Source organism: Sitophilus oryzae, unplaced genomic scaffold (assembly GCF_002938485.1).
Source record: "Sitophilus oryzae breed Bouriz unplaced genomic scaffold, Soryzae_2.0 scaffold_111_pilon_pilon, whole genome shotgun sequence".
NCBI lineage: Eukaryota > Metazoa > Arthropoda > Insecta > Coleoptera > Curculionidae > Sitophilus > Sitophilus oryzae.
The window spans coordinates 7873517-7898472 of record NW_022145749.1 but is presented as its reverse complement, the minus strand read 5'-3'; the positions used below and the strand labels follow the sequence as shown (position 1 = coordinate 7898472).

Below are 24956 nucleotides of genomic sequence, written 5' to 3'. Positions count from 1 at the left end.
TTTTGTAGCAACAAAATAATCAATTTATGATAGAATAGTAATTTTTTAGACCGTATATAAACTTAATTAGAATTACCGTAGTATCTGTACGTATTTATTTATTTAAATATAAACAACCATACAAAATTATATATGATATAAATATCCAATATGTCTTGGCATATTTCATTTGTCCATCACGAACTCATCAACGACAAACGTAAATTGTCAATCAGCTGGTAAGATTATTGTTATGACTTTTATTAGAATTATTTTATCTAAAAATGTTTAATTATATCTTCTAAAAATTGATATTGCAATTGCTTAAGATATATAATATTTGGAGTAGTTTTTGGAATTCGTGTTTACTAATAGTTAGAAATTTGTTTATAAACCAGAATAATTTCAGGTACCTTTGATTAATTTTTAAGTTATTAAGATATAGGTATATTTATTTTTATTTTAATAAGTTTTTATGTTGTAATTTGATAAATTTAGCAACAGGTTTGACATTTTATAATCTTTTACTTATATATGATGTCTAATAGGAATAACTAAAAAATATTTTATAACTACAAACACATAAGAGCTTTATAACTTTTAGTATAAATTACTTTGTTGGGATGATAGCTAAAACACTTTCTAACATAAATATTAATGGTTCATGTTGTGTTACCATATTTATAATTTCCTGTAAATCCAAATGAGCTCAGAATATTTCTGGCACTTTTCCAATTTTATCTAAAAACCTTTACCATATGCCAAGAATGTGTCGGCATTTTGAAATTATTTTTCGCTGTCCAATGACGGTCGTTTTACGCACTGCTATAAGCTGGTTTTTGCTGTGGCTTTTTTTCGTGTAAAAAGTGCCTTTTTTGGTGGTGATTTTCTTCATTAATTAAAGTCAAGTTGTACTTTAAGGTGTTGTCGTAAGTGTTGATGGCAGAACATGGCTGGGGAACCATTAGTTGTACAAGCATTATACACGTTTAAAGGAAGCAACAATGATGAAGTAAGTAATTTTTGCTTTCTTTTTTTATAGATTTTCTTAACTTATAATCTTTCTTTCTTATAATAAGGTAATTAAGTAAAACAATAAACCGACTAATTTTGGTTATTCTTAGAGTAAATTAATACTATATGCATTATCATAATAGTTTGACTATATTCCCACATTTTATCAACTAATAAGTAAACATATCAGATAAATAATTATATTTAGATATTAAAAAAACTTACTTTATACATTTAAAGTTTACTCTAATTTTAGAAAGAGTAAAAGATGTTCTTGGCTATTTTAATATTTTTTAATTTACAAAAAAATGTTATTGAACTTTCAAAATTGTAGTAATTTTTTTAGTACAACTAGTGAAATACCAAAAAAAAGAAAAACCTATTATACTTTTATTTTATTTAAAACATTAGTGATACTATTATTTTCAGGAACTGTTTTACTGATAATATATCACAACAGCAATTTTTACTAGTCATATTTAATATTAATACACTTTTTTTAGTAAATAAAAATCTATATGTGCTTTTAAAATTTTCACTTTTTTATAAGTATAAGGTCAGCAGAGAGAAGCTAGTATGTATATATGTATATATTAAAACACTTAGAATAGAATAGAATCTTGTACTAGCACTAAAACCATATACATACATCCATAATTACTTAATACATGTATATACAATATAACTTCAGTAGTCTAGGCAGATATCGTTCCGGAAGAGGCCCGGATTATCGAGGCGTTAGGATTACTGGAGCTACTTAAATTTATTTCTTTAGAAAATGAAAACAACTAAAACATTATAGTTGCGGGTTGGAACCTTTGGTGTTACACAGCAAAATAAAAACACTAAATCACCACAATACACCAAAACACTTTTACTTTTACACTGGACGCGCGTTTCGCTAACCATGTTAGCATCATCAGCAGATGATTATAAAACTCGAGTTTTATAATCGAAAACAAAATAATATAATTTTATTTTTTTTTTTAACTAAAACATTGTCGAAAATAACGTTTAATAATCAAAATTAATCTGATTTCTTGCTACATTGTAGCAAGGCGTAATCATTAATCTGCCTTTTGATTATTCAACATGGAGTTAATTTGATATCTTAATGAACTCATCTGCATTGGTCTTTTTGTTTCTGTGAAATACTACCGATTTTCGAATTATAATCTGCTCCGCAATTTGACGAGGTTTTTTTTCCTGAATCAAGATAATCTAATATTTTAAACGATTATTTGTTTTTATATATTTTTCAAAAATAAACAAAGACTATTCCTAAGTCGTGTATAGTTTATCCTAAGTTGTGTATATTTTTTCCATATTTAATTTTTTAAACCAGCCATCTTACAGAATCGTCAATGTTTTTTTTTATAGTATGTAAATCAGATTGTACTTCTTGCTCTCACATACAGATTACAATAAGTAATATAAATATGTACCAAGGCGCGAGGGTCACAAGGGTAACAAAAAGGCAGATAAGATGGCTAAACAAGGCTGATCCAATACCTATTTGTAGGCCCAGAACCCTTCTGCGGCATTGAAAAACAGTCACAATAGTGGCCTGAAAACGGTGGCCAAGAAATCTTTAGAATGGGTGAAAATTTCACAAGGGCAGAGATAGGCGAAAAAATGTATAGTAATACATTCGCCAAAATTTACGTTCTTAAGCAAAGGCAAAAAGACAGTCAAAGCTGTAGTGGGTCTACTAACAAGACATTGTAAGCTTAATGTAAAGCATCTAAAGTTGATGGGATTGACGGTCAAATCCATGTGCTGATATTGTCAATATTGACAATGATTCATATGAAAAACGATAGAACATATTTTATGTCGGTACGACAGCCGGACAAATCTGCGGTTCTTTGTACTATGATAGGTCATTGACAAAGAGCTATATGGAGAGTCCAGTCTCCAAGTTGCTAGACTTTTTGAAAAGGACAGGACTGGAGAATGTAAGCTAACGATCAGAAGACGACCCTAATAGATCTGAAAAGGTCGCAGTGGAACAGGCCGATAGCCAGCTGAAAAATATAAATAAGTAATGCTGACATATAACAATTAAACCTAAAAATGTATTGTAATTCAAAAGGACCTGTTAGCAGCTGGTAAGGCTAGGGTCAAGTTAACAGCTATTAATGTCGGGCATAACTGGCTAACTACTGTTAAACTATATCTCACTTTACCAGCTGCTGACATTCTTCAAATATATAATTGGAGCATTTCTTCATACCGCAAGATTATGTAACAAACTATTTTAGAAGTTTATTTTTAACTTTGAAAAATGTTTATCTTACAAAACGCGCTTAAGAGAAAAAATACTGAACGTACATACATAAGGCAATTACTGTTGAAGCTTGAATCTTCAGACCGAGAAATGTTTATCCAAGAAATCTGTCGCCGGATGAAATCGATAAATCACTTTAATATTTTCAGTAAATTATTTTTGAGCCTGAGATCCTTTATTAATAGAATATTTTAATTTATATTCAAAACGAACCTTGAGAATAGCGAAAGTAGGAATTTCAAGAAAATTAAAGTTTTTGCATCGTGATATTCAATGATAGATGCAAAAAAATAACGAGGGATTTGTTCCAAAAGTGCATGAGTCCTTCATTTACACGGAGGTTACGTTCCAGGAAAATATGTATATACCGTTCTGGTCATCGAAACTGCGTGGCCTGGATTTTAACGTTTAAGACAATTATGTAGACAGCTTAATAAAAAATCGAATGCATTAAAAACAGATAAAAGTTGGGTTGATACATTTTTTCTATGCGGTATTGCCGGATTTTGCATCAAAATTTTAAACCGCACAAATAGGCATTTATGAAAAATGTTGCATCTAGGGTTGAAACTTTATGTTTCACAATAATTAGTTATTCATTTTTCTAGAGCTGTAATAGATTATATTCAGCTTAGACATATTATCTTCATTTCAGTAATATGCTTGAAAGTTTTTAAAATAGTTTATTTTTTCTACATACATTTTCTTACAAACGTAAAAAACCGGCAACACTGTATGCCGCTTTTTATTTTGTTTCTCTGTCTGTCAACCGATCATTTATATTTATCTATCTGGAAAGTATTAAAATACAGACCACGCAGATTAAGTGACCGGGGCTAGTATAGTATAGTATCGTTGATTAAAAGAATTGGGAAGATACGCAACCTAATGGGCAAATTCGTGACAAGGCTCATTTGATTTCCCCTTACGTCTCAAGTGCTTTACGGTGGAGCTCTATTCGTTCTGCGGCTAAACACTAATTTTCTCTAATTCGGCTAGCGAAGGCATATCTAAGACCGTGTTGAACTGAAAGCGACAGTGTTGCCATATTAAAATGTGTAATATCTGTAATATGTTTAACGAAAATATCTTTCGATGAAAAATCCGCCTTTATGTATTGATCATTTATTCGTGTTAAACATAAAATAAACAACAAAAATAAAAATTCTTTTATAGGTACTGAATATTTTGAATGTTCGAAAAAAGTCGTTTAGTTAACTTGGAAATGACGATTATTGACATTTACCATAATAGTTTACATATGAAATAACAGCGATCTTCATTTCCAAGCTAACTCTAACGCCGTTCTATGTTTAATCACATAATATTATATTAAATTGTTTAATGATAGAAAATCCGTATTATTAACGTACTGTACCTAAAATTCGTAGTTCTGGCAACACTGTCTCCGGCAACCACCCACTATATCGACTGAAAGCAGAACTACGGTACAGTATTCTTTATCTGCTGCGCATCAGCGCGCAGCGGCGCAGAGCTAAACTAAATATCGGACAGGTTGACTAACGGCGACGGTATCGCCAGCTACATCTCGGACAGGTTTTGTGCCACGAAATCATCCATATTGTTGCGCATCTTCTTATTTCTTCAATCAACGATAGTATAGTAAATACATAAATTCATATTATGAAGAACATTTCTACAAATTATTTCAAACAAAATTCTATAACCAGTTCTTAGTAAACGTCTAACGTGCCATGGCCGTGAATCACCCTGTATAATTTATATAAAATACTAAATATCTCAAAATATATTCGGAATTATAAATACAAAAATACGTCGGTAGTATTTCCATCAATTTATTTAAAAATTCTTTTCAGATTTTTATATAAAAAATGACATCCTGGAACTATAACAAAGAATATAAATAGAAAATATAAACGCTTATTTTACTCTTTCTTGTTTATTTATGCGCGTTTGATTTCTACCACGGAATAACGAGAAAAATAGCAAAATTTCAGAGAAAACTACTACAACTCAATTGAAGGACATTTATTCGGGACTAATATTCGTCACAGATTTTGTAATATTGTGATTTTATGTTACTCTCTATAACCAAATAACTTTGTAGAGAAAAAATTACTTCAAAAAAATGTATATGAAAACCTATGAAAACCCCCCTCCGAATTTCTAACAAGCACCTAGTGAATATTTTTGCGCTTATTCTTATTAAGTTTTTTACAGTAGATTCGAATCCAAAAAACTTGTTCTGACGCAATTCTATAATTAAAAAATAATTAGTGTACCTTAGGGGACTCATAAATAATAACACTCGTAATCAAACACGCATGCCGCAAAATATTCATTAACTTGTTTACAATCAGTTTATTTATGGCAACAACAAAAACGATTTAAAGCGAATGTAATATTTTACATACTTACATTGGCTTGGAAACTAGAAAATCTAGAACCTATAAATTCTGGGAAAAAACTGTCATATTATTTCAGATTGAATGACTAATTTAGATTGTAGCGGATGATCTTATCTGGAACACAATTTTCTCGTAGATTTTAGTTGTATCTGTGTATAAATTTTCACGATGTTATTGATGAGAGTTTTATACAAGAAAAATATCTCGCGTATATTTTGGACACTTTGTATAATACTAGGCTATATAAATGAAGCTACTATTTAAAATACGAAAAATTTCTTCAAAAAAGAAGAAGAAAACGATAAAAAGTGAAAAACAATTCTAAAAAAATACACCCTGAACTAGAACTAGCGAAAAAAACGGCGTCAAAGACGGCTGTAGAATGACAATCGATGATAATTTTGGCGAGGTCAAGCCCTAGATGCTATCTACTTGGCCTATACTCTTCTTTATTTTTCAATGGCGCTTACTGCCAGTTGGCCTTTAGAAGGTTGTAATTTATTTTTATATTAAGTAAAACTGATTTTTTGTAAATAGATTTTTATTTGTGTGTCTGGAAACGTTCTATCCTTTTTTAATCTTTCTATAATTAGTTCTAATTATTAAGTTTTATATCAATTTTTAGTAAGTGACGTCTAGAGATCGATCTCGCCAAAATTGTCATCGATTGTCATTCACCAGCCGTCTTTGACGCCTTTTTTTCGCTCATGCACAATTTGTTTATAACATACGGTACTTGTAGTGAACGGGTTTGACGTTAGAACCCTGTATATGCAGCTTAGGTTAGATTTGTTAAATATTTACTTATTCGAATTAACAATAAGCTTGCATTAGCCACATGGCCTGGCACATTTTTGAAAGTAAATAATTACTATAAATAAAATAATAAATAAAAGTGTTATAAAATATATAAAATTAACTCTTAATAATGGCAGTATACCAGCAGCGGTTATAGGATAATCCAAAAATAATGGTCACATATAGGGTGAACTACTACATACATACATACTGCCATTACTCGCTGACGAGTATTTGACACGCATCAGAAGATGGTCACGCAAGACGTTTTCTTTCATGGGCTTTTCTGTTACTGAAAAGCCCGATACGTGATGTTATCTCTCTTCCGCACTCCGGACATTCAAAAATCTCATTGCTTTGTTGCCTCTTTACTTTTTGGTTGTCGCTGTCAACTGAGTTTACAATTCTTCTCCATTGAGTTCTATTGTGAGCTGTTTCTTCCCACTGATTCTGCATATTAATCCCCTTTAATATAGGGTAAACTAATATTCCATTGACATACAACGGTGGTACTACTACATATTTGTGGAATCAAAATAAGTTAATTCAACACAATTTACCTCTATACAAACGTGCTTCATTTGTCCATTAGAGGGCATCAAAGCAACCATTTTTAAAAATTAGTAATATGTCATTTAATTCGTTTAAGGTTATTTGATTTTGAAAAATATCTAATTAAAAATATCACTCATCATAAAAATGAAAATCCATTAAACAAAAATGGTTTTTCATTTAAGTGATCGTGTTCTTAAAAATAATACTTCTAAAAATTTCGATTTCTGCATTTTATAGGCATGTTTGTTTAAAAATAAGCGCGAAACCGTTAAATGTTTTAACGGCGGTGGTATATAGCGCGTCTCTAAATTATTGGGATTCGCTCGTAAACTGGAAAATTCGAATTTTATGATGATTATTGTTTAGAAGTTTGAAGCGGAAAGGCCATAAAGTTGAGTAGTGGGCCGTTAAGTAGTGGTCTCTTTAAAATGAATGAAAGAAGAAATTTTAAGGTTTTCCTCAAACAAATGTAAATTGTATTTTTTTCTTTTAAAATTATCCGAGAAATTTTAACTTTTTATTACTGCAGGTTCATTCTCCTAAAATTTCTTGACGGTCGATGTAAGGAAGCCCGCAATGTTGCCACCTCCTGCATTGCCCTCGTTCTGTATGTCTTGTCATGCACTTTTATGTCAATATTAAATATCATGCAAGGGGATAAAAAAATATACTTATTTGTATTTACTACTAAAACTGGTCAAAGGTTCTATGTTTAAATTGAATCATATGTTTACTATGTAGAAAATTAGACAAAGAAAATAAAGTCCTCCTACACTGGGTGCCAACCTACCAAGGAATAGAAGGTAATGAAGAAGCAAACCATCTAGCTAGAAAAGGAGCGAACCCTTCACTAACTAGACCAGAACCGTTCTGTTTCCCAAGTGAAAACCAACTTAAACCAGAACTCGGGAACTTGGAAGACACCATCCTAATCCGTAATCTGGAATGGGAATTCTCCAACGGTCTAAGACACTCGAAGAAGTTTCTCAGAAAAATCAACGATTTTCCTTCATTTAAGTAGGTACAATCTCCGGATTGTCACGGGGTTTTAACAGGACACTATCAGTAGATTGAAGCTAAGAAACAACAGCGAATGCAGATCCTGTAGGGAAAACGGGGAAATACTAGAACACCTCGTCACTGAGTGCGCCGAGACGACAACCATTCGTGCCATAGACTTAGATCTGATTTCGGAAATGGAGAACTAACCTCTTCAAAACCCTCTCAGATACTGACTTGTCAAAGCCTTCAGTCTGTATGATGAGTTGTAACTCAAGAAAGGGGAACACAATAGATCTCTAAGGTCGCGGTGATTCCTCCCATACAATTTACAATGTAGAATATTAAAAGGCATTTAAATTGCTTTCAAACGATATATCATGTTCTTGTATATAAACCTTTGATTTCCTTCAGTAAAAGGCATTTAATGAAATAATTTCATTTACAAAATCTGCCCAGTCAGGGAAGATTTCGACAGATGACATCCAAAAAATTACAAAAAAAACAAGTTACCTGTGAATTAAAACTATAGACAGCTGTGATTGTCATGTATACTCTCAGTGGACAGATTATATATTATAGTTTTTTTCTAAGAACTTTGTTACCATGACAATTTTAGAATTTTGACAAGTAAAATCTAAAGCTTCATTCAGAACAAGAAAATAAAGTCCTCCTACAAAGAAAATAAAGTCCTCCTACACTGGGTGCCAACCTACCAAGGAATAGAAGGTAATGAAGAAGCAAACCATCTAGCTAGAAAAGGAGCGAACCCTTTACTAACTAGACCAGAACCGTTCTGTTTCCCAAGTGAAAACCAACTTAAACCAGAACTCGGGAACTTGGAAGACACCATCCTAATCCGTAATCTGGAATGGGAATTCTCCAACGGTCTAAGACACTCGAAGAAGTTTCTCAGAGAAAAATCAACGATTTTCCTTCATTTAAGTAGGTACAATCTCCGGATTGTCACGGGGTTTTAACAGGACACTATCAGTAGATTGAAGCTAAGAAACAACAGCGAATGCAGATCCTGTAGGGAAAACGGGGAAATACTAGAACACCTCGTCACTGAGTGCGCCGACACGACAACCATTCGTGCCATAGACTTAGATCTGATTTCGGAAATGGAGAACTAACCTCTTCAAAACCCTCTCAGATACTGACTTTTGTCAAAGCCTTCAGTCTGTATGATGAGTTGTAACTCAAGAAAGGGGAACACAATAGATCTCTAAGGTCGCGGTGATTCCTCCCATACAATTTACAATGTAGAATATTAAAAGAGGCATTTAAATTGCTTTCAAACGATATATCATGTTCTTGTATATAAACCTTTGATTTCCTTCAGTAAAGGCATTTAATGAAATAATTTCATTTACAAAATCTGCCCAGTCAGGGAAGATTTCGACAGATGACATCCAAAAAATTACAAAAAAAACAAGTTACCTGTGAATTAAAACTATAGACAGCTGTGATTGTCATGTATACTCTCAGTGGACAGATTATATATTATAGTTTTTTTCTAAGAACTTTGTTACCATGACAATTTTAGAATTTTGACAAGTAAAATCTAAAGCTTCATTCAGAACAAAGAAAATAAAGTCCTCCTACAAAGAAAATAAAGTCCTCCTACACTGGGTGCCAACCTACCAAGGAATAGAAGGTAATGAAGAAGCAAACCATCTAGCTAGAAAAGGAGCGAACCCTTTACTAACTAGACCAGAACCGTTCTGTTTCCCAAGTGAAAACCAACTTAAACCAGAACTCGGGAACTTGGAAGACACCATCCTAATCCGTAATCTGGAATGGGAATTCTCCAACGGTCTAAGACACTCGAAGAAGTTTCTCAGAGAAAAAATCAACGATTTTCCTTCATTTAAGTAGGTACAATCTCCGGAGTGTCACGGGGTTTTAACAGGACACTATCAGTAGATTGAAGCTAAGAAACAACAGCGAATGCAGATCCTGTAGGGAAAACGGGGAAATACTAGAACACCTCGTCACTGAGTGCGCCGACACGACAACCATTCGTGCCATAGACTTAGATCTGATTTCGGAAATGGAGAACTAACCTCTTCAAAACCCTCTCAGATACTGACTTGTCAAAGCCTTCAGTCTGTATGATGAGTTGTAACTCAAGAAAGGGGAACACAATAGATCTCTAAGGTCGCGGTGATTCCTCCCATACAATTTACAATGTAGAATATTAAAAGAGGCATTTAAATTGCTTTCAAACGATATATCATGTTCTTGTATATAAACCTTTGATTTCCTTCAGTAAAGGCATTTAATGAAATAATTTCATTTACAAAATCTGCCCAGTCAGGGAAGATTTCGACAGATGACATCCAAAAAATTACAAAAAAAACAAGTTACCTGTGAATTAAAACTATAGACAGCTGTGACTTTCATGTATACTCTCAGTGGACAGATTATATATTATAGTTTTTTTCTAAGAACTTTGTTACCATGACAATTTTAGAATTTTGACAAGTAAAATCTAAAGCTTCATTCAGAACAAGAAAATAAAGTCCTCCTACACTGGGTGCCAACCTACCAAGGAATAGAAGGTAATGAAGAAGCAAACCATCTAGCTAGAAAAGGAGCGAACCCTTCACTAACTAGACCAGAACCGTTCTGTTTCCCAAGTGAAAACCAACTTAAACCAGAACTCGGGAACTTGGAAGACACCATCCTAATCCGTAATCTGGAATGGGAATTCTCCAACGGTCTAAGACACTCGAAGAAGTTTCTCAGAGAAAAATCAACGATTTTCCTTCATTTAAGTAGGTATAATCTCCGGATTGTCACGGGGTTTTAACAGGACACTATCAGTAGATTGAAGCTAAGAAACAACAGCGAATGCAGATCCTGTAGGGAAAATGGGGAAATATTAGAACACCTCGTCACTGAGTGCGCCGAGACGACAACCATTCGTGCCATAGACTTAGATCTGATTTCGGAAATGGAGAACTAACCTCTTCAAAACCCTCTCAGATACTGACTTTTTGTCAAAGCCTTCAGTCTGTATGATGAGTTATAACTCAAGAAAGGGGAACACAATAGATCTCTAAGGTCGCGGTGATTCCTCCCATACAATTTACAATGTAGAATATTAAAAGAGGCATTTAAATTGCTTTCAAACGATATATCATGTTCTTGTATATAAACCTTTGATTTCCTTCAGTAAAGGCATTTAATGAAATAATTTCATTTACAAAATCTGCCCAGTCAGGGAAGATTTCGACAGATGACATCCAAAAAATTACAAAAAAAAAAACAAGTTACCTGTGAATTAAAACTATAGACAGCTGTGGCTGTCATGTATACTCTCAGTGGACAGATTATATATTATAGTTTCCTTCTAAGAACTTTGTTACCATGACAATTTTAGAATTTTGACAAGTAAAATCTAAAGCTTCATTCAGAACCTCGCAATTAGTGGAATAAATTAGTGGTTTCAGTTAGCGTAGAAGTTTGTTCCTTTAATTTTAATGTAAAACTTCATTCTGAACCTTGCAATTTAGTGGAATAAATTAGTGGTTTCAATTACACTTTATACTTTTTTGTTTACGATCATTCACAGTGTCTAAAAACACAATTAAAATTAATAGAATATCCTGCAAGCAACAGCTTGCAGTAATCAGTTGTATCCATAGAGAAAGCCTAATATTTAGCTTATAAAACAATAAACCTTTGGTTTCTAACAACATTTTGACGGCTGATAATCAAAGGCCAAAGTATAATTAGTGTAAAAGTCAAAAGTTTGTTAACTTTTTCCACTAATTGAAAATTCCTGCCACTAATTTTAACGTTCTGAATACTTACATTCAAATTAGAGGAACAAAGTGCTACGCTAATTGAAACCACTAATTTATTCTGCGAATTGCGATGTTCTGAATGAAGCTTCTTAAGCATTCAGAACGTCAAAATTAGTGGCAGACATTTTAAATTAGTAGAAAAAGATATCAAACTTTTAACTTTTCTACTAAGTAGGTATACTTCATAATTTACGAGAAATGTCATTTTGGCCTTTGATTATCTTCCGTCAAGAGAAATTGTGGTTAGAAATCAAAAGTTGATTGTTTTATAAGACTAAAGATATTTTAACTGACTAACGCAAGTTATTGCTGAGATATTCTATTAATTTTAATTGTGTTTTTTTAAATAGTGTGAATGATCGTAAACTAAAAAGTATAAAGTGTAATTAAAACCACTAATTTATTCCGCTAATTGCGAGGTTCTGAATGAAGCTTAACTGATACCTTGCAGAAAAAAATAGGATTTTTTATTTATTTATGTTTTTAGCATTCAACTAATTGTAAAGGGAGATTATCCCATACTGATATATTTATTACCCACGAACACATGTTTAAACAATTTGAAACTGATAACAATTGTCTTGGACTCATTCATTATAATAATATCGATAAAATTTATCTTTAATCTATAGGCACGCAAAAATTTATTGCACGATCTTATCAGATCAGAATTAATTTTAAAAATAATCCAAACATCATAATAGATCTTCTCTCATTTTTTATATCGCTCTACAATTAAGTAATCAAAAGTTCGTCAATGGGTTGTCAACTGTTGATAATTATTGTACCAAAAAATAAACATTTTTAATTAAAGAAGTGTTTACAAAAAAGATGGAGGAATGATTTTACGTCATGTTGTTTAGTTTTTTTAAATTAATTTTGAAATTCAAAGTCTAATTATCACGCGAGTGTGATTTGGGTGTTTTTTTAATAATGAAAGTGTTTCAGTTGTGTTTTAAGAAAGGAGATGTGATCACTGTAACGCAGAAAGATGATGGTTGGTGGGAGGGTACCCTCAATGACAAGACAGGATGGTTCCCTAGCAATTACGTAAAGGAATGTAAAGGTAAATTGAAAAGAACCAGAGTAAGTAAACGACGAGTAGCGACAGTCCCGTTTTCAATTTTCTTTGCGGCTGCGCCAAATAAGTAGGTTATCTGTCATATGAAGAAGCGAAGTTGCCACTGTTGCCATTTATCAAATATCTCTGTATACTTTATTTCAAGTATACCTCAGGCAACGAATCGTTTTTTTAATTATTTATTAGCTGTAAGATATTTTATACATTCAAATTTAGAAATATGGATAAAACAAAACAAAAAAATATGTATAAAACTTTATAATTAATTCAACTTCAAATTATGAGCAGTGTATACCATGTTTATAGGACCACTTCATAAGTTGAGCAGTTAATTACGTAGTCTATCTGTCAAACAAGTCAAAAGAGAGAGAAAGAAAATTTGGTCCCATCACATCAAAAGAGCCGACGGTTTCTGTCGATTCTCGGCGATCTACTTACTCTGAAAGAACTACCGTATGATCGAGAAAAAACGGCGTCCAGTTGGCTGGGAAATGACGATCGATGACATTTCCCATATAAATTTACATATAAAATGACAGCGATCTTCATTTCATAGCCATCGCTGACGCCGTTTTTATTCGATCATACGGTATTTAAGGCTGTGGCCTAACATAGCTGCACGCGTAGAGCGGAGTAGAGCGGACAATAGAAAACTACGCACCTGTATGTGGGGCTACTTCCATTTACTTCAATGCATTTAAACGCTTCCCGGTCCTCTCCGCTCTACGCTTCGCTAGGTTGTACGCATCATGTGGGGCCACGCACTAATAAATAATATTGTATACAAGGTGTTTTAAAATTCGACTCTCGCCATTGGGATCTAGGAAATAGATCTAGAGCAAAGTTGTCTGTTAGTGAGTCCAATGGTAATACGTTTAGTAATTGAACTTATCTTTGTCACTTCCGGAAATATAGCGGAAATACTGAAATTTCCGGTTTTCGTCTTTGTTTTTTTTTGGAGTTTATTTTGACAGAAGACATTCTCAAAACGTCTTTCTTAACAGAAGCTTATGAATACGAGAATATTCATTTAAAGAATATTCTTTAAAAGGCAATGAGTTGATGAGTAATGTAATTTTGGCCTTTGATTATCATCTGTAAACAGAAATTATTGTTAGAAAAAAAAAGTTAATTGCTTTAAAGCTAATTATTAGGCTTTCTCTATGGAAACAACTGACTACCGCAAGCTACCTAGGATGTTCTATTAATTTTAATTGTTTTTTTTAATATTGTGAATGATCGTAAACTTTTAAGTGTAAAGTATAATGGAATTTGCTATCTTATTCCACTAACGTCATAGTTCTGAATGAAGCATAATTGAATTCACTAATTTTGAGGTTCTGAATATACAGGGTGAGTCTTAAATAAGTGCAAATATTTTTAGGGGTATACTCTGTTTTTTTTCTCAGGTAAGATTTCGACAGACGATGACAGAAGAAAAGCAGATGACGTCCCATACCAATCTATTTATTTTACTAAAAAAAGTTTCTAATAATTTTTAAGTTATCTATGGATGGGTTTAAATATAAATCCGTCATGCGTCGTGTCTTGTTGTTTTTAACCAGTTTTATTGGCTATTTAAAAAAATGACAGATCGTATTTCAATTTTATTGGCTTGGATCGGGAAACGATGAACTACAAAATCTGACGCCGATGCGTATGAACTCGCCTTTAGATTTTTGTCATTTTTGACGCTTGTCAAAGTCTTGCCAAATTTTATAGGTTATAATTTTGTGTCAACTTTTGTTAAATATCCTGCGTTTTGAAAGATGATGCATTTTGATTCGTATTATTACGTGTGTTTTGTGTCTTTTGAAGTCAAGTGGAGGAAAAATCGAGTGAAAATTAACTGTAGACCCAGAGGACAGTTTATGGTTAATACACGCTGCCCAGGCAGAAAGTCTTATACACCAATGAAGTTGCCATCGATAAAATTTATATACCATTTCGTCGTAGATAAGTGCATCTCGTATATAAGGATCAAACTAAACACATACTAAAAACTGGAGTAGCTGTAAAATATCGACATCACACGATAGGTATGGATTTTAGTACTGCAGAAAAATAATGTCAAAAGGTACTGGTTTAAAAAAACTAAGATTAAAGTTAATTAATCAACCTTTAAGGTATAAAATTTGGTAGGTGTTATTATTAATAAAATAGTTTGTTGTATTTACCCATTATTTACCTATGTTGTTTTATTTATACCTGTGGAATATTACAAATTTGTATTTGTACATAAGTTATATTGATAAATATAATCATAAATGCGGGTAGTTTCATAAAGCTTGAAAGTAAATATAATAGTTCTTTTTTATATTTTTTTGGTATGTAGTGTCTTGTTCTTGTTTGTTTTGTATTAACACATACCGTTTTTATTAAATAAAATAATCGATTACATTTTTTTTCAGTTTTATACAGTTTTTTTCACAATATTTTGAAGTAATCACTTGTCATCTTGTCAATCAAATTTTAAATATTTCCTGCTATGCGTTCCAGTTGTACCAACTTATTTCTTTGTAAAATAAAATAAACTACTTTGAAATTAAAATGACAGACACATCTATCACTGTCAAGGATCTTCTCGTTGGACAGACTATAGTATATTTCGACCCCAGAAGAAAGAAGTTTTTTTTGCTAAATTTTTTTTTTAAATTTGGGTATTTTTTAGTTTCTAGTTAAAAAACATAATTTCTTGATAATATGGCAACATAGGTAGTAGATTAAATTTACAAGAAAGAAAATCCCGAAAAGATCCAGTGGTTCTCAGAATTTTAGCAAAAAATTATTTTTTTGGAAATTTTCAAAGTAAAATAACTCGGTTATTTTGGATTTATTGAAAAACGGTAAAGAATAAATATATTTCTTTTATCGAGATCTACCAGCTCTGAAAATATTTGCACTTATTTAAGACTCACCCTGTAGTAAGATATGTTAATGATGTCCTGTGTTTGTAGATGTTGCCAAGCCTGCAGTACAACAAGAAAATCAGTACAAGAGTGTTGTATTGAAAGATCTCATAGATTCCGAAAAGGCGCATGTGCAGGAACTAGAAGGTCTAGTGACAAATTTTCTTCAACCTTTGGAAAAGAATACAATGTAAGTCCAAATAAACTATTTCTGAAGAATTCCTTGGGTTTATTAATAATTAAATTCTCATATGCTCCTTCCGTAGACTTTTAGTTATTTTATTATAAACATTTTAATTATTTATTCAACAATTAGAGAATTATTTATATTACAATAATTAGAGAATTATTATATTAATTTAGATAAACTTTTTAAACTGCAGGAGTCTCTCTTTTTACCCGGCAATTTATTCGCTTATACGTGTTTTTGACACCGGTGACTTCACTTATAAGCGGTTTTATTAATTCCATATTAAGGTTGATTCTCTCTATACCTTCCATATCAGCTCCCTTCCGTTTACATAAAATATTATATCATGTAAATGAATAAGCAATACACACTATCCATTCCGTTTTCCTTCCGTTCCATATCCTTTACTTCCGTACATTTTTTTGGCAGACGGACTGAAGCGTATCGGAAACAGCGTTGTCAAGTTCTTACATTTGTACCAGCTCTCTTAAAATTTTGCTGATATTTATTCATTCTTTCACCTCTTAATTAAATCTATTACCTTTTTCAAAAGATACAAATTTTTAAAATAAAACTTTTGTAATGATATAAATTGCACAGTAAAAAGTATGGAGCTGATACGGAACGGAAACTTAGGTATAGCGTCAATACAATAAAAAATACGGAACGGATATGGAATGGAAACAGAAGGTATAGTGAGAATCAACCTTTAGATAGGAAAACTTTATATGTATGGAACTCAGTACGAGAACAGAATAAGTTGTCGAGATGTAGCATAGGATAAGAAACAGCAACATAGATATTGGCTACCTATAAATGCGCAGGTGCTTGGTATCAGAGACCAAATTAAAGAATTTGCTGATTTAGAAAAGTCATTGCATGTAGAGGGATTTAATAAACGCATCAGGAAAATGTAATACACGTACTTAAATCAAATATTGTTGAACTCACTGAAGAAGAACTTAAAGAAGTGGAGAATAAAAACGAAACTAAAGAAAGAGTTGACGATGTAGTTCCGGCACCACAGGAGTTAACACTGAAAAGTACACAAAAGACTTACCATAACACATGATCTTTGAAAATTGAACAAAGAAGTTTGAAATAGAGAATTTCTTTCAATATACGCCGTTGCTATTTAAGTGATGTTTTCAAGGAACGTGTAACCGCCGCGTAAAATGAGGGACTCCTCAATTTCTATAAAATATTTGAAAATATTACTAAACTTTTTATTTTACTAGACATCTTGGACTGTTCTTGGAGGTAACAGTACTCATCACGACATAAACACTAATAATTACAAAAAAAATGTTTCTTATAGATTAACCCAGGATGAATATAAACAACTTACCAGCAATATTCAAGAGGTTCTTGAGACCCACCAACAGCTGCTCATGCTGGTGGAACAAGAGTACAACAAACCTGGAAGTGAACAAAGGGTGGGAAAGTTATTTTTGAATTGGGCGCCCAAAATGAAGACTGTCCATCAGACCTACTGTTCGCTGCATCCCAGAGCTGTAGTGATTTTGGATAAGTACAAGTACGTTTTGAAATAAATATCTTTAAAATTATTTATTCTATTAGAGACTACTTTACTCGGCTAGCTTTAGTTTACATTTTTATTCAAGTATTTCCTATATATTTTATTAGTTTTCTAGATTTGAATATACTATTTTCCCACTATTTTTGTTGAATTTATATTCTACAATGTCTAGTATTAGTTCAGTCATTGAGGATTTTTGCTTGGAAAAAAGTCTGGAAGTTTTGAAACTTTGCAGGTTTATAGGTTTTGGGGTCCCTAACTAAAATCCATAAAATGCACATTTCCAGACTTGCCGCCGGCGCTGCCATCTTGCCAATATGGCGCCCAAAATCGGTATTTTGTAAATATCTCGAAAACTATGCGTTTTTCGCAAACATTTGAAGAGAGCAAAATTAAAGAGAATAAAATAAAAATTCCTATAAAAAAGGTTCTATAAAATTTTCGCTAAAGTCAACCGTTTAGACACAAAATCCCTGGAAATTTTACAGTTTTGCGTAAAATATGATACCTTTATTATAGTCGATTTTCCGAAATCAAATGTCGATTAGGGTTCACTAAAACTAGTTTTAGTTTAGTTTCTTCAATTTTGTCATGAAACAGTTGCGTATCATTAATTCGCTCATTAATTTATGAATAATTAATTTTAATTATTGAAAATGTGTACTTGTTTCCACACCACCCAAGAGGTAAAGTACATAGCGCGTTTATTTTAACGTGGTTTCCCCGGACGCCTACCATACTAAGTAAATTAAAAACTTTAACTTATCTGCACAAGCCCGACAGACCTGGCAATCCTGGATCAAAGTCGATCGTGTCTGCTGTGCTGGGCTCATCAATTGGTCCTCAATTCGTCCAACTCTTCATCTTTAGCCGCCAGAGGGATATCTACAGGCAAGTCCAACTCCTCTTCATCGGATTCGTCGAGTGACACTTCAGTGACGTCATTCAATGTCATTCATTGACAGGATTTCCCATTGCAGTATGCACAAATCATTGAACATTTTAATCCTGCTTTTCTGCATCCGCAGGCTTTACCACAGTTGTTGGTTTTGCATTTACAGGATAAAAATGCCAATAGGAATTTTGGAGCTGGATCTGTCAACGTTGTGACTGGAGTAATGCCTGTTTTTGTTTTCTTCCAACCCCATTTTTCGGCATCTTTGGTACAACCAGACCAATGGTCGTTACCTGGTGGTAAATTCGCAGTGAATGTGTCCAGCACGACAATTATTTATAAATTAATGATACGCCACTGTTTCATGACAAAATTGAAGAAACTAAACTAAAACTAGTTTTAGTGAACCCTAGTCGACATTTGATTTCGGAAAATCGACTATACATATCATACTTTGCGCAAAATTGTAAAATTTCCAGGAATTTTGTGCCTAAACGGTTGACTTTAGCGAAAATTTTCCTAGAACCATTTTTATAGGAAATTTAATTCTCTTTAATTTTGCTCTCCACAAATGTTTGCGAAAAACACATAATTTTCGAGATATTTTCAAAATACCAATTTTGGGCGCCATCTTGGCAAGATGGCGGCGCCGGCGGCAAGTCTGGAAATGTGCATTTTATGGATTTTAACTTAGGGACCCCAAAACCTATAAACCTACAAATTTTCAATACTTCCGGACTTTTTTCCAAGCAGGCCCCTTTTTTGATGAAATCAATGACTGAACTATATGTCACCGACAGTTTGCAGTGGACATCAATTATTACATACAAGTAATAAGCGTGCATTTGCGCAAGATGGCGGAATTCTATACCTACTTTATTTAAAAATTAATTTTTTCTATAATTTTTTTCAATAGATGACAAAAAAATGACAGAAAATTCAATTTACCTTGAATTAAAATGACTAAAACAACTGTCACTGTAAGGCATCTTTTCGTTGGTAAGATTATAGTCCTAACCATTGATATAACAATGATTTCTTCTCTCAACTTTAAGAGCTTTTGAATAAAAAATTAATGCGTTCTTTTAATACCATTAAAATAATCAAGCTTCAATAATAATATTTATAGTTCTTACTTTTTATAAATTTTATCATGCACGGTCTATTTTTTAACGAATCCAAGCTGCTAAAGGACCGATTATTTTAAACAAAGAAGGAAATATTATGTTATATAGCAATACCTCAAATATTTTCGCAATATATTTCTAGTTATGTTTAAAGGAATCTAAAAATATCAGTCATATTTTTCTATTTTTAAAAGTAATATAAGCAAAGCAAAAAGAGCCAGCGATACTAAATTGATATTTTCATATCGTAAATCCCGACAAAAAGAATCCGTGTGTCATACTTTGACAAAAATAGATGTAATAAAAGATACAGTGTTTTCTTTTGACCTATTTGCCTTTAAAAATAAAAATGTATGGTAAATTTTTTATTCATTTTTTTTCAGTAAATTTATTACAATTTGACGTGGAAATTTGTTTTACATTTCAGCGTTGTATTTTAATTAACATCTTAACAAAGTTATTTTTCAAAATTTAGTAAAATATAAAGTGTTGAAGGTTTATTTTTGAAACTTAATTATTAAAGCCTGTATTCTAGGTATCACATTATAAATCTCTCATAGTTTCATGCATTTATTTGTAAACATGCTCGATTGGGCGATTATTTTAAAACAAGGTGCAAATTGCTCATCAGAAATTAGATTTTTATTTCAGTTCATTAACATATTTTAATTAACATAATACAAAAAGTATTTTGTGAGGTTCAAGTTAACGTCTCCTTTCTGCTGCAATGGCTAAACTGGACGGGACCTACTTTGTTTACGCGGAATCCGAACCGCGGTCCTCGGCCATATCATGGTCAATGGCCTACCGACTTAGGAAGTGTCTAAATTAACTCTTACTCACGAGATATCCGATCTCATCCGGCCTTGAACAGGCGTGAATGAGCAGTGTGTATCAATAGATTTTACACTTTTCCCTTGGACAACAGCACGATGCAAAGTTTCGAACCGGTCACCCGTCCATCCACTAGCATCGCCTTCCGTCGCTTAACTTCGGTGTTCTAATGGGAACCGGTGTTTCGATGTAGCTGGGCCGTTGCCCAAAAAGTATTTTAAGTTAACGTCTTCTTTTTCTACTAAGGCTGATCTGGATCGGGCCTACTTTGTTTACTCGGAATCCGAACCGCGGTCCTCGGCCATATCATTGTCAATAACCCACCGACTTGGCGAGTGTCTAATCAACACTTACTCACGAGATATCCGCTCTCATTCGGTCTTTAACCGGTGTGAATGAGCAGTATGTGTCAATAGATTTTACAGTCTTGCCATGGAACAACCGTCGCCCATCCAAGCTGCTCGCATCGCCTAACTTTGCTTAACTTCGGTGATCTATCGGAAGCCGGTGTTTTGGCGTAGCTGGTTGCTCACGTAAATTGTATTTTCTGTCATTTTTCGATGTCATCTGTCGAAACCTTCCCTGGCTCATTGGGTGGACTTTACTTAATGAGGGGTACTAAAATATAATAGCAACAATCAACATAACAAGTAGATACACACGTTCAAACTTGTACGTCCAAAAAAACTGTACTACATGCTTTTTAAGCAATCGATATATAGCCAGAATATGATAAAACAGTTTAGTCGACCAAAAATTTTTATTGGTACTACATGTTCTATCGTCTGTGGACCGTTTTACATTTTTATTGGCTATTATACAATTAAAACTATTTTCAATGCTATTTATTAGTCCTGTCAACGGCTAGCAATCGTAAATGCGAAATAGCTTTTTAATGTTTAGGAAATTCTCCGTATAATTTTATTTTGATCCCACACTTCGTAACGCATTTGTCTATAACATTTTAGCTTTTTGCTTTAATTATTAATAGCCTTACAGTTGGGGGGTTGGAACCTTTAGTGTTACACAGCAAAATAAAACACTAAATCACCACAATACCAATAATTAAAACTCAGCAGTTTTAATCATCTACTGATGACATGGTTACCGAAACGCACGTCCAGTGTAAAAGTAAAAGTGTTTTGGTCTATTGTGGTGATATAGTGTTTTTATTTTACTATTGTTACGTTTTTCGTCGGTTCCGTGTGGATAGAAAGTCACAATTTATTTAAACACTATTTATTTAACACTAATTAACAAAAACAATAACGATAAATAACTTATACCTGTCTATTTACAAACGATTTAAAACCTAAAATTTATTTTGAATTTTAGCGCGTCAACTGTATATTTCATAACTGCCCCCCTAGGCCACTTTTTATTTTTCAGGTAAAAGAAATCTAGAATAGTCCATAGATCGTTAGGCGCATAGAGTAGGTTTTCCGAATGTTCTCGTATGTACTAGTCCATTCTAGTGGGTCCTCGATTCTTCTCGAACGAATGAATCATTGCGGCAGTGTCTATGCGATGTTAAGGTCATCCGAGGGCGGGCCATATTGTGAGGTTAGGTCGAGTCCACACCGGCTCGCAACACTGCCCCCTTCTTAGGCACATGCTCGTCCCGAAATGTATACGGTGAATGAAGGTATTGCAAAGCTGGCCCCTGGTACATTGCGAAGTCTGGTAGAAATAGCAGTCTACAGTTTTCTCTCCCGATCTCAGCTTTGGGTTGTAGCAGCAAACGAGGATCTCGATTCCCGTAAATCTGAACAAGACTTCAATCATGTTCCGGATTGTACGCCAACTCAAACCATCGAGTCCACACGCCAGCTTCGGAATGGCTAATCGTGCAATGTTGTTGTTTAGCAGGGCTTCTCTCAGTTCAATCAGGGTCTTCCATAGATTGAGATAAGTCGGCTTACTCGGGGACCATTCCTTGGTGACCAGGTAGAAGATGTGCCTTGCTTGACCATGTGCATTGTCGGTTAGCCTCAAGACGCTTCCAACCTCTGGATCCTGTCGGCGTAGTTCTCCGACACGCCCAAACTTCTCATTGAACGTCGCAGCGATTCCTCTGGACATCCGCAAATCTCGAGCCACACAATGAGCGAGCGAATAATCAGGAGGCACGGAAAAGAGGTCTCGTTGATCTTCTTTGGTTACACCATAGCGAGCCTTCTCACTGCTGTTGTATCGGGCCATGAAATCGTCAAAGGACATCTCCGAATCAGGGGGATCAAAGCTGCAGGTTCTCACGGTCCCAGCACGATCTTCTATTTCGCCTTGGTAGGGGCTCAAACGGTTGAAATGGACTACCCTCGGTTTTCCTTTTGGCAATTTTCTGATACGGTATACGACGTCATTAATTCTATCCATGACTTCGTATGGCCCTTCCCACGAGGATTGTAGCTTCGGAGATAACCCACGACGTCTCTGCGGGTTATATAGCCACACCAACTTCCCTGGTTGGTATCCTCCATGCTCAGCTTGAATGTCGTAGTGTTCCTTCATTCGGTCACTAGCACTTTGAATATTTAGGCGGACTCTCTGATGAATGTCGTCCATCCTTTGACGTAGTGTGTGGACATAATCTTCTCCGGCGACTTCTTCTCCCGGTCGGCAACCAAATTTCAGATCACAGGGTAGGCGCACTTCCCGTCCCATAACGATGCTGGCTGGAGTTTGCCCTGTAGATTCTTGGACGGATGAACGGTAGGCCAACAGGAACAGGTGAAGAAATTTGTCCCAGTCTCTTTGGTGGTCAGAGACTACTTTGGCCAGATAACGGTTGATAGTTCTGTTCATGCGTTCAACCATCCCATCGGATTGTGGATGTAGAGCAGTCGTCCTGGTCTTGCGGATGTTCAGGACTTCACAGACGCCTTGGAACAGATTGGACTCAAAGTTTCTTCCCTGATCTGAATGAAGCTCCATGGGAACACCAAACCTGCAGATCCATTCTTTAACAAGGGCATCAGCAATCGTGGACGCTTCTTGATTTGGCAACGCGTAGGCCTCGACCCATTTGCTGAAGTAATCCATTACTACCACAATGTATTTGTTGCCATCGTTCGTCTCCGGGAAAGGACCAGCCACGTCGATCGCTATTCGTTCGAAGGGACTACCAACATTGTACTGGCGCATAGGGGCTTTACCACGCTTTTGTGGCCCATTAATGGCTGCGCAAATGTCACATTTCTTACACCAGGCCCTCACATCTTCTTTGCAGTTCACCCAGTAGAACCGTTCACGCAGCTTGCCAAATGTCTTGGTAACACCAAGATGTCCACCGCTGGTTCAATTGTGTTCCCCTTCTTGCTCATATACTGATCCAGTACTTTCCGCACAATCCTTTCCACTTTGGAATCGTCGGAACTCTCCTCAACAGCCCGTACAAATCCTAGAGACCTAGAGCATTCTTTCGCGGCCTCAAATTCCAGTGCACGTGCTAGGGCATCTCCCAAATGCGTTGGATGAGCTAAAAGAAGTGTTTGCCTTGTCTCGTTGTCACGTAAACCATCAATAAAAGCCTGTACTGTTAAGCGCTCCATAACATTCTCGGGCGTAGCAGGGTACGCAAGGCGAACGAGACGGGCTACATCGGCTTCAAACTCCTGCAGAGATTCATTTGCTTTTTGAATGCGATTTTTAGCTGGGAATGATAGACATGTTCCAAATGAGCTTGGCCGTACCTCATTTCTAAATGTCGTACCAATTGCTGATAATCTCCCTGTTCCGATGGTGACAGTGTCTGCAGGATATCAGTCGCATCTCCTCGCAGTGCGACAGTCAAAGCGGTAGCCTTTTCAGCGATTGTCCATCCGTTCGCTCTCGCAGCGGCCTCAAACTGGCAAAAATAATTGGCCCAAGCGGTTTTTCCGTCAAACTGTGGAGGCTTAATAACTGACTTTGAGATATACTTATTTTCGCCTAGTTTCGGCACCTCCGATGTTTCTTGACATTTTGGTGAATTTGACTTCGCTATTTCTTCTCTTAAAATTTTGATTTTTCTATTTAAATCTTCCTCAATCTCTGTTATTTTATTGTTAAAACTTTCTTCCAAAATTACTATTTTATTATTAAAGCTGGCCTGTATATCTTTAGAATTTTCGATGGTCTTATCTTCTAATGTATTGATTAAATCCTGGGAATTTTCCATAATTTTATAACTGCCCCCTCTAGGCCACTGCCGCCGGCTTTTATACCGACAGGTAAAAGAAATCTAGAATAGTCCATAGATCGTTAGGCGCATAGAGAAGGTTTTCGAATGTTCTCGTATGTACTAGTCCATTCTAGTGGGTCTCGATTCTTCTCGAACGAATGAATCATTGCGGTGTCTATGCGATGTTAAGGTCGTCCGAGGGCGGGCCATATTGTGAGGTTAGGTCGAGTCCACACCGGCTCGCAACACTATTAATAGCCATTGAAAAACCAAAACATCATTTTATGGATTTAAAAAAATTGATTTTAATTTTTATTAAATAAAACCTCATTTAAATATAAAGCTCCGTCTATACATAACTTTTTACCTGTCAAT

At 34.4% G+C, this 24956-nt stretch overlaps 1 protein-coding gene across 5 annotated transcripts in view; it reads left to right on the top strand.

Annotated features, from left to right (window-relative positions):
• The first annotated feature begins 177 nt into the window (after nt 1-177).
• Nucleotides 178-24956, top strand: part of LOC115885013 (rho guanine nucleotide exchange factor 7) — a 45987-nt gene continuing 21208 nt past the window's right edge. Inside the window, exons 1-5 of one of the 5 annotated variants that reach the window (XM_030903770.1) lie at nt 178-218; nt 901-991; nt 12792-12909; nt 15882-16023; nt 17342-17560. In XM_030903770.1, the coding sequence (XP_030759630.1) occupies nt 929-991; nt 12792-12909; nt 15882-16023; nt 17342-17560 (542 nt within the window). In that variant the 5' untranslated portion in view covers nt 178-218; nt 901-928. The other 4 variants (XM_030903763.1, XM_030903776.1, XM_030903756.1 and 1 more) reach the window with 4 other exon arrangements.